General features: G+C 41.4%; 1 protein-coding gene across 1 annotated transcript in view; it reads left to right on the top strand.

Moving 5' to 3' along the window:
- Positions 1-10,395, top strand: part of LOC116966558 (annexin A5-like) — a 34,351-nt gene extending 23,956 nt beyond the window's left edge. Inside the window, exons 8-13 of the mRNA XM_033012931.1 lie at positions 2,359-2,412; positions 3,686-3,779; positions 3,915-4,010; positions 5,490-5,548; positions 6,621-6,743; positions 8,822-10,395. Coding sequence (XP_032868822.1) covers positions 2,359-2,412; positions 3,686-3,779; positions 3,915-4,010; positions 5,490-5,548; positions 6,621-6,743; positions 8,822-8,881 — 486 coding nt within the window. The 3' untranslated portion in view covers positions 8,882-10,395. The remainder of the gene's footprint in view (positions 1-2,358; positions 2,413-3,685; positions 3,780-3,914; positions 4,011-5,489; positions 5,549-6,620; positions 6,744-8,821) is intronic.
- The last annotated feature ends 663 nt before the right edge of the window (positions 10,396-11,058 follow it).

The raw sequence follows: 11,058 nt of genomic DNA on the forward strand, positions 1-11,058 counted from the left end.
CTTTAATCATTTGAGCCTGAGGAAGTATGCTAGTTTTTAATGACCCTTGCTTTGCCTTTGAGGCCGAACCCAGTTTATGCTAATATTCCAATATCTCCAGGTAATGTTAATCCTGTCAAGTCTGAGGTAGGGGCTCCACACTTCTATGCAAAGATCCTATAGCGAGCAAGATGGTCCACTCGACGAAAAAGACGTAGTACGGTCATGGGCAGATTCATGGGTAATTTAAGGCCCCATTTCCGTAACCGGCTTCCGTCTCCACACCAAAGATCCCATAGGATAATAGTGCAGAGAAGGAAGCCGGTTACGGAAACATCCTTGTAAAAATAAAAGTTATTTGGGAAAATTCTTCTCCTCTTTTTCAGAATTTTAATTTATTAACACAAACTGTTCCCCCGCAACGTTGATTACACTGCGAGTCGGGTCCCGTCGGGTCCGGTTACGGAAATGGATGGAAAAAAGGCCCACGTTCCGTTCTGTTGCGTACTACACGTCAGCCCATTGCATTTAGCATCTTGTTATAGTGGTCTATAGGATCTTTGCTTCTATGCTGGTGCAGTGATCTACAGTTATTGTGCATGTCTCCGGGTCCTCAGCCCTCCTGGACCTGCAACTCTGACTGGATTTTCTCACATGGCCCAAGTAGAGACCCAGGTCTGTTCCTTGCTCTGTACTGATGGGGAATAGGTCTGGAGAGGTGAGACGGTGGCTGGTGAATTCAAGAGCATGAAGTCTAATTGCACACAGCAACACCTAAATTAAACATTGCTCATCACCCTGCAGAATTGTTTGGATTTGAATACTGGCACTTGGGGTTTGGGTTAGTTTAAGACATTCACATTATGTGTTCATTTGGTTTGTTTTTTGCCCACAGGATTATCTGTGCAAGGTTTGGTACTTTTGTGCAAAAGTGAAAACTCTGTAACATTTTGTCATTGAGCTGATACTTTCCTTCTCCCACTGCTCCTGCCATTTTATTTGGAGTCCAGTTGGAGTTTAGTTTAGAGTACAGCATGGAAACAGGCCCTTTGGCCCACCGGGTCCTCCCTGGCCAGCAAGCCCGCAGAGTAACGCTATGCTGCGCACATACACTAGAGTCAATTTACATTCATCCCAAGCCAATTAACCTACAAACCTGTGCGTCTTTGGAGAGTGGGAGGTAACCGGAGATCCCGGAGAAAACCCACACGGAGAACGTACAAACTCTGTGTAGGCAGCACCCATAGTCGGGATCGAACCTGGGTCTCTGGCTCTGTAAGGCATCAACTCTACCGTTGCACCACCGTGCACTGCTGGGATGTTTAGGTGCACTGTCCATGCAGAGACTATACTGCCCTGCAGCTGTAGCGACTGCATTCTGTTCATTGCAAGAATGTGATTTTTTTTGTTTTTTGTTAGTAGAGCTCCTTTCATAGAAACATAGAAAATAGGTGCAGGAGTAGGCCATTCGGCCCTTCGAGCCTGCACCGCCATTCAATATGATCATGGCTGATCATCCAACTCGGTATCCCATCCCTGCCTTCTCTCCATAACCCCTGATCCCTTTAGCCACAAGGGCCACATCTAACTCTCTCTTAAATATAGCCAATGAACTGGCCTCAACTACCTTCTGTGGCAGAGAATTCCACAGATTCACCACTCTCTGTGTAAAAAAAGATTTTCTCATCTCTGTCCTAAAAGACTTCCCTCTTATACTTGAACTGTGACCCCTAGTTCTGGACTTCCCCAACATCGGGAATAATCTTCCTGCATCTAGCCTGTCCAACCCCTTAAGAATTTTGTAAGTTTCTATAAGATCCCCCCTCAATCTTCTAAATTCTAGCGTGTACAAGCCGAGTCTATCCAGTCTTTCTTCATATGAAAGTCCTGACATCCCAGGAATCAGTCTGGTGAACCTTCTCTGTACTCCCTCTATGGCAAGAATGTCTTTCCTCAGATTAGGAGACCAAAACTGTATGCAATACTCCAGGTGTGGTCTCACCAAGACCCTGTACAACTGCAGTAGAACCTCCCTGCTCCTATACTCAAATCGTCTGCTGTGAAAGATGATCAAAACATTGATTTTGCGTAGAGAACCTACGCAATTCCTTATTCATTGCACGTAATTCATCGTCCTCACCATGAAGTATCAGTACTGCCTATGGAATGACAGCTCTGCTACTAATGTGACTCTATCAATGTGCATCGTAAAAGAACAAATTACCTGCCTACCATTTCTATTTGTCCAATGATCAGAGAATCAATGAGCATTGGGTTAAATTCATTTTCTTTCTTTTCAAATTTCTAGTTGTCATTTCTGCCGCAGACACTATTTTAACTAAGCAAAACCAGAAGATTAAATGCATTCCTGTTTTTTAGGGCAACAGAAGCGAAGCAGGCGCTGATCTGTCTCAAGCAGAAGAGGATGCAAAGGTGAGGAGTGACAGTTACCCAGACAGTCTATCTCCTGTCTAGCCAACTATTCCAGTAGGTGTGGACAATTGTCACCTGGGCAGGTGTTCTGTAGACAGTGTGATGCTGGGAGACACAATAGGTACTGTGTGGGTTTGTGATGTATTGAAAGGAGCCTCACATGTTGTCAGGATTTGTTCAATGATGGCCAGTTAGACATTGACATGTTAAAATGCCAATTAGTTTTTGTTGAGCAGGATTTCTTGGTGACATACAGGCCACTTGACTATTTTGAAAAATTGAGAAACAACCTCTATGATAATTGAATTAATTTACCTGCCTGATCCTGCTAGACTTTGGAGTTTAATTTTCTCCTGGTCTCTGGGCATCTTGCAAAGGCCAGCATTTATTGCTCATCCTTAATTGCTCTTAAACAGCCTTTTGGAACTGCTGCTGTCTATTTTTGTGGACGTTATTTCATAGTGCTAAAACAAACTGCTGGTGGAACTCCACAGATCAGGCAGCATCTGTGGAAGGAAATGCCATCGATGCTTTGGAGCAGATCATAATTTATCATTTCATTACAATCATCTTTGTCTTTGGCTTGTGGTTTCCAATGTATTGGGTCTCTGGAAACTTGATAAGTTAACTCCATATTTAAATCCTGTTGTTGTTACTGTGTAATGAAGTTGGGAGCATGTTGCCATGGCATGTAGTATTATTAACAGTAGTTTACTTTGGACTTGATTGCTGCTAATTCCTTTTCAAACAATTACATAATTGAAATCTTGTGATCATTAATTGTTGATTGTCCTTATGATTTTAACTTCAAATCTCCTCACTTGTATTTTTTTAATCATTCTTGGAACTTCAGACAATTGTGTGCAGTGACCTACAAATGTCTGTTAAGACAATAGTTTAGAGATACAGCGCGGAAACAGGCTCTTCGGCCCACGAGTCCGTGCCGACCAGCAGTCACTCCATACACTAGTGCTATCTACACACTAGGGACAATTTACAGTTTTACCGAAGCCAATTAACCTACAAACCTGTACATTTTTTGAGTGTGGGAGGAAACCGGAGCACCCGGAGAAAACCCACGCGTGCCACAGGTAGAACGCACAAACTCTTTAGAAACAGCACCCGTAGTCAGAATCAAACCAAGGTCTCTGGCACTGTAAGGCAGCAGCTCTACTGCTGCACCACGTACGGACCCAGAGCTTTCTCACGTGTGAGAGAGAATTAGCTGAATTGTATAGGGGATTCATTACTTGATATTTGTTGTTTTTTTAAGGCTCTTTATGAGGCTGGTGAAAATGCCTGGGGTACAGATGAAGAAAGATTCATTTCCATTATCTGCTCCAAGAGCTTCTCCCATTTGTTGGCAGGTAACAATAACTAGTATTTCTTACAAGGGATAAGAATATTGCTCACCGAAATATCCAATTTATATATATATATCCATCTGAATTCTCCCCTTAACTACCACTGTTCAGTCATTTTATTTTATTCCTTCCACACAGTATTTGATGAGTACCAGAAGATAAACGACATTGATCTTGAAGACAGCATTGCAAGTGAATGCTCGGGGAATCTTCAGAGTGTTATGTTGGCCATTGGTAAGACTCCTACTGATTTTGGCGGAAAGATGTCTAGAATGAGAATAGGAAGCTGCCGGTTAACTGGAGTTTTTATGCTCTAAAACCTGCCATCATCAGTGATACAATTGTTCCCTACACCAACCACGACTTTCATACTGCTGACCTAGAGAGCTGCCGTGAGAATCTAGTGATCTGCGGCAGGGCTTTCATTTTACCAGTGCTGTTTGGCAGCGCTCAGTTCTAGGGATGCACGGAATTGAATAATTGCTGTTAAGTAGCAAGCAGATTTCTTGGCAAAAGTAACTTATAATTTGTTAAATATTGGGGACATGATCATGGTTAAGGTCGAAGCTAAAATATTACTTGATTTCCAACATGAATTGTCATTTGGAAATTTAGTTTGTCAAGCAGTTCCTGCATAAGCGTGCCTTCGTGCTGGCACGGCGGCGCAGACGTAGAGTTGCCGCCTTGGAACGCCAGAGACACGGGCACAATCCCGACTACAGGTGATGTCTGTATGGAGTTTGTACTTTCTCCTCATGACCTGAGTGGGTTTTCTTCAGGGTGCTCTGGTTTCCTCCCACATTGCAAGGATGTACAGGTTTGTAGGCTAATTGGCTTGGTAAAGTTGTCAATTGTCCCAAGTGGGATAGTATTGGATTGATGGTTGGCGCAGACTCACTGGGCTGAAGGGCCTGTTTCCATGCTGTATCTCTATGCTAAAGTAAACTAAACTTTGCATGTAGTATCTGATTCCGAGACTTAATAAGGACCCTGCCTGAGTAAAACCCAAGCAGGCATTGGGATCGTGACCTGAACAGGATATCATTATTTGCTCTTGAATCTTTAAGAGGGATTGATCCCTTTCACCATGACAACCTTTTGCATTGCACAATGAGAAATGTCGTAGTTTACCTTCTGAAGATCTGCGAACCAGGGATCGTTGGTACATCACACAGCAACTGTTTCACAGCCAATTGTGGATGCCGAGGAAATACATGGTTGCAGGCTTTCTAAAATTTGAAATTACTAAGCAATTGTGGCTTGGCACTTTAACTACGTTCCACAGCCTGAGGTGTGGGTTTTTCCAGGATGTATTGGCAGCAGTATTTGTTCGGAAAGAAATATTGAATCAATTGCCGATTGTACTTGGCACTACCATATGGGATTGCTTGATTTGACCCTGGTTTCATTGGGAACCATTGCCTACATTGGAGCTGTCACTTCATTGTGGAAACATTGCAATGCATTAATTAAATGCTATTCCCCCCATCCGCTGCAACAGTAGCTAATTGATTGTATGAGACTGGACCTGTGATTGTGAACATATGCATATAATTTCAATCCTTTTGGGTTTTTTTCTACTTTTATCCCATTCCAGATCCTGCAATACCTGAATTATTCATAATAATCTCAATGTTTTGAAATTGCTGTTATTCTGTACAATTGTCATTTTTTTAATGGAGGTTTTATTTAATAAATCTTTTTTTTCCTCAGTCAAATGCGTGAAGAGCATACCAGCCTATTTTGCTGAGAAACTTTACAATTCCATGAAGGTACAGTATATTTGGAATATCAATTCCCTTCAAGTTGCATCCTTCCCAGCAGCTAGCCTTCAAGTTGGTATCCTCTCAATTCTTTCATACTCTTTCTCATGTTTTCTCTTGTGCTTGCTCCTGGCTGCTTAAATACTACTCTGTTCTCTTGAGAGTTGGAGTCTGTACCTGATTAATGGATTCAATACTACCAAACTTTTGTACTCTTGGTGGCTGAGGACCCACTTTGCAAAATATCACAACTTGTATCTCACCTCAGTATTCCTTACTCCCTCTGTACAATATTGGCTTTTACATTAAAAAAAAAACTCCACTCCCTGTCCGATCACCCACAGCCCTCTGATATTCCAATTTCCCTTTGCCTAAACTCTGGAATTTGATATTTGTAACTACCTTGAGAGCACTAGATAAATGCTAACATTATCACCATTTACTAAAAATCTGTTTGTATTTTATTTCCTTTTGACTCCCCCCCCCCCCCCCCCCCCCCCCCCCATTGTTTATTGGTTTTATAATTTGAGCTCTCATTTGAGCTCTCAAGTTAAATTCATCTTTGGTGTTGGTTTAGGTCATTGCTGGAATGGTGCAAGAAATCCCAAAACCACTGACACCAGTGCTAAGGTGTGGAGGCTTCAATTGTGATTAAAGCTAGTGATTGTGTAGTTAAGCTAGCACCTAGTCAGATGCTAAAGTGGGATCACATTTGTACTGTTGTAAGAGTAATATCTTCCAGGCCTGCTAGGTGCCCTGACTAAAGATGTGGAGGCTTCATTGAGTAGGTGCTGACATGATTGCTGCACCATTGTGCAGAGTTTGTTCTTCCTTCGCTACCTATACCGTGATCTGATCAGGCTATGACTTCAGAGCCTTGCCTTCTTGGCTTGAAATTGTCAAAGTATTGACTTGGAGTGAAGTTGGAGCACTGTGGACTGAGTTGATTTGTTCTAATCTCATTGCCCCCGTACTTAACTATTGCCAAATGAAGGCTAGAAGTGATTTGATGATGGGAAATTTTCAGAATATTGAATGATCAAAATTAACCTCGGAAGATGTGTGTTTTGTCTTTTAACAGGGTGCTGGTACAGATGACGAAACTTTGATGAGAATTATGGTGTCTCGCTCTGAAATTGATTTGGCAGATATTAAAGCTATTTACAAGGCCAAATATGATGAGACTCTTCACTCTACAATTATGGTATGTCATTGATATTTCCTTGAAGCCTGTCAAGAGAATCTCTTTAAAGAAACATTTCCTGTCTGACCAACTTTTGATAGTTTTGCCCTTTGACAGTTTTACATTTGAAATCTAATGTAATTCCTTTTAATGTGCTAATGTGTTGATTCGATTTGGTGTAACTATTTCAGTACACTGCCTTAAAACCTCCTTGAAGAGCAGCACATTTTTAATTATAAATATGGAGTCTGCTTTTGTTTAAATACATCAATGTGGCCTTGTGTATAAAGGGAATACATTACTTGAATAAATTTAACTAATTTCCTTAAACCTCTTTTTATTCAAAATAACTTTTTATTCAGAGTAAAAAATATACTTAGAGAAAGTGTCAACATTCTTCCAACATTCTCGGAGGCTATACATTTCATTGGTTCGTATGGTAGTGTTTACAAATTTTGCCCTACACCTTTGCCACTTATGTGGGCCCCTGGGGTGATATCCCTTCCCTTGTTTGAGACGCGTCTCCACCAGACTCTGCCCCTCTCAGAGCCTTGGTGTTGGCTGCACCGAGCTTCAGTGCGCCCCTCAGCACGTACTCCTGCAGTCTGGAGCGGGCCTGTCGGCAACATTCCCCGATGGACATCCTGTTCTGCTTGTGTGGTTATCATGTTCCCTGAATCTGGAGTTCACATGGGGCCCAGTTCCCCTTTTTAATCACGGCTCAGAAAGGAACAGACAAAGAAAATCTCATAGAGCAGTGGTGAGTTTGTCAAACGAGTCGGTTTATTCAAGCCCTTAACAGTACGCACGGAGAATCACTCTGAGAAATCCCAAAGTGTTCAGAGATTCACAACACCCACTACATTTTGATATTCTCATGAAACAATGGTTACATGTGGATTCTACATTTTTGAAATAATTCATCATTGGCCAATGTCTGTGTAGCCACTCATGTTTGTATTTCACCAGAGTTATCTTTAACCTTGAGTCCTCTGTTATTTAGAAAACCACTCTCCCGATTATTTGACAAAAGGGCACAATAAAAGTCACTACTCCCTGATCAGTTTTATTCCTCTCAGCTTAGCTCAGCAATGGTTATTTTAACTTTACTATGCTGTAGAATCTAAACACCGTGAGAAATCTATTATTACCTCTCCTAACTATTCACTTTACATTCTTCCTCAGTATGTAAATCGTGAATTAAACATACTACAAACTACTCGTCTTTCTTATAATTTTCAGAATTTCCTACATCAATTTCCTAAGTGTGCATATTACACACTTGGTGAAGAGGAAGGGGCAGGCAGACAGATAAGGGTTTTACACAATGAAGGTAGAAATAACAAGAGCCTGAGCAGTTATTTTAAGATTCCAGGCCACCTCAGTTCTTTTAAGGTTCCAGGCCAAGTCGGAATATAAACCTTGGCTTCATTAATTGAAATTACTGGGAAAGGGAATGTGATATATTTGAGCAGGTTCTTCATACCTGCCAGGACCCTGCCTACACTATGCCACCAGTACCAGCACAGAGCTTGAATTATTTTGCAATTCAAATTAGCTTAGATTTTGTATGTAAAATCTATTTACCAATACATTTGTGCACATTTTAAAGAAATACCTTCTGGAAAAGTTGCAGGAAAAACAATTGATAATTCCACAATGCATCTTCTGTGTCTTTAATGAATATATGCAGACTAACAAATGCACAGATATGATGTAGTCTAACTGTTGAGACTTCCCGAGGTGTCATGGGCCTAACTCAACTAAACACCAGTGAAGGGAGGTGCAACTTGATAACCCCAATGATATACTTGCATCAACATGACCTGTTTTTGTTGATGTGCTTGTTAACATGTAGGTAGCTAATTATTGTATATGGAGTTAGTTATTGTCCTTGACATAAGTTTGTTTCATCAGTTTAGATAGTGCTTTGGGCTTGGTATTCTCGGTTGAACGCTGATCCTGGTGTTATTATCCTGGTATTATCCAAGCACTCTGTTTGAATTGTATTCTAGCTTTACTCCGGAATTAAACTGATGAACCAAGCAACAGAATAGCAGAAATCGTTAAAGCATGGTTGTTGTTTTTTTCTTCCCCAGGGAGACACCGGCGGAGATTTTAAAGATGCTCTACTGAAGATCTGTGCTGGAGACAACTAAAGATTTCCTTGCAGCTCGAGAACCAGACCACAAATGTTTCAACTATCAAATGTTTTAGTTGTCATGCCTTTATATCTTGCTTAAGCAATAATCATGCTCAGTATAACTACAACATTGGATATTTCTAGTAGACAACACCAGACTCTTTAATGCAACACTGAGGATGGGCTTGCACCCATTTGTAAAATCTAAAAGCACTTACTTAAATTCCACAAGATTTGATTCTGTGTAGTCTGTTTTCCACAATCACTATTAATTTTGTGACAGATTCTTTGAGACCATGCTCTATCTGATGGCACAGCAATTCATAACTCAATTAGAATTTGATTTTTACAAATGCTCATATTAAATGGAATTATGTCTACATATTCCATTTGATTTGGTAATGAGGCAGCCTCAGCTTGGTGTATTACCTTCCCTTGTACACTGCCCTTGTCCTATATAACTTATTTACAGAATATCCAATTAGTAACACTACTATGCATTTAAAACTAAATGGCTTGAATCCTTAATGTTAGTGTATTCGATGCAAAATGAAGAAGACATTGTCAATACAGAAGTGACAACCTTGACCCAGGCTTGTTAATCCTTCAGCAACTTATGGATGTTAAATTGCAATTGAGTCTATCGATTTTCTAGAAATTCCAACAGATGGTAAAATAATTCCAGAATAGATTTCTTGCCTTGCCAAAGGAGTCTAATGGGGGCATTTATCATTACCAAAAACATCAAGGAACCTCATTCAATTGAGCTGTCCCAGCTTGTCAGGGCTGGAAGCCAATATGAAGATCCCAATTACTTGATTGGACTCCAATTGGTTTGTCACCCACATTGGATTTAATTTTTCATTGAAGTAATGACCAAAATTTTAATTTAAACATTCCACTTTTTTTGTTTAATGTCCGAGTGAGTTTTAAAATGATTCCTTTGTCTCATTCCTTGAATGCTTTCAATGGCAAAATATAAAATGAGCCTATTATTTAAAACATGGTATTTAATTTACAGGAGGCCTGTACATTGTCAAGTCCACTGAGCCCTTGTCATTGTTGCATTGCAGAAAGTCCTAATGTAATGATTTGATTCCTAGTAGTGGTTTAACCAAAGATCATGGTGAAGCTAGAAGTAAAGGGCCTGTTCCACTTGGGCGTCATTTGCGCGTAATTTATGCGACATAATTTACGCGTCACGACGCCCGCACCGTGCACGTAATGCGCGCATGGTGCGGTCGTGCACGGCGCCCCAGGATTTTGAGATGTACAAAATCTTCACGCGCCATCTGCGTGACACGCAAATGACGCACAAGTGGGACAGGCCCTTAACATACTACTTGAATGAGGCACTAAGATGTTTTTTAAAAGGTTGCTATTTTTCTTCCAGATGGTTCGCATTGTGATTTGCTTGTATTGCACATTGTTCAAATGTTTTCTGTGAATCTATAAAACACTCCCTTCCCTTGTCCCTTGTCTTTGTTGCTATGAAGACAAATAAAGAATTTTCACCCAGAATTAACAAAGTGAGTAAGTGTTGTCGTTATTTATCTGTCTATAGTTTTCACCCACTTAAAGTTGTGATCAAACCCTTTCATTAATCTTGACAACCCTCAATTTTATTTGATGCAGCACTCCCACACGCTGTGATCCAGGCTCCTTGTATGTTTATTCGTCTTCAGCTGGAAGTGTATCTACGACAGTGGATAAAATGCAGTAGGATGATTTACCCAAACCCAAGGGAAAAGTGTGGCTGAGGAAGTGGGGAACCAAGATCTGACTCTGAACAATAAAGGGCCTGTCCCACTTACGTGTTCTTGGGATGCAAATTATGCGACCTCATCGTCGCGTTGAGGCGCATGGGCATTGTATGGCCTCGCGGGGCCGGTCCCACTGAGAAGCGCGGAGGGGTATGTAGTTGTGTGCGACATCGCGCGGGGCTCTGAGATTTTTGTAGCGAATGAAATCTTCGCGCGCCAACGGCCTGTCGTGGAACTGACGGCCAAAGAGGGGCAGGCCCAAGACCCTGGCGTGACGCAACGTCTCCCCTCCAACAGCAGCAGAAGCAGGCAAACAATTGCCGAGCTCGGCCTGGGGCTCCCGGCTGTTGCGGATCCGTCCCCACTTCTACTCCCAGAAAATTGAAGATGAACACAAAATACTGGAGTAACTCAGCGGGAACGACAGCAT

The sequence above is a fragment of the Amblyraja radiata genome, chromosome 37 (genome assembly GCF_010909765.2).
Source record: "Amblyraja radiata isolate CabotCenter1 chromosome 37, sAmbRad1.1.pri, whole genome shotgun sequence".
Classification (NCBI taxonomy): domain Eukaryota; kingdom Metazoa; phylum Chordata; class Chondrichthyes; order Rajiformes; family Rajidae; genus Amblyraja; species Amblyraja radiata.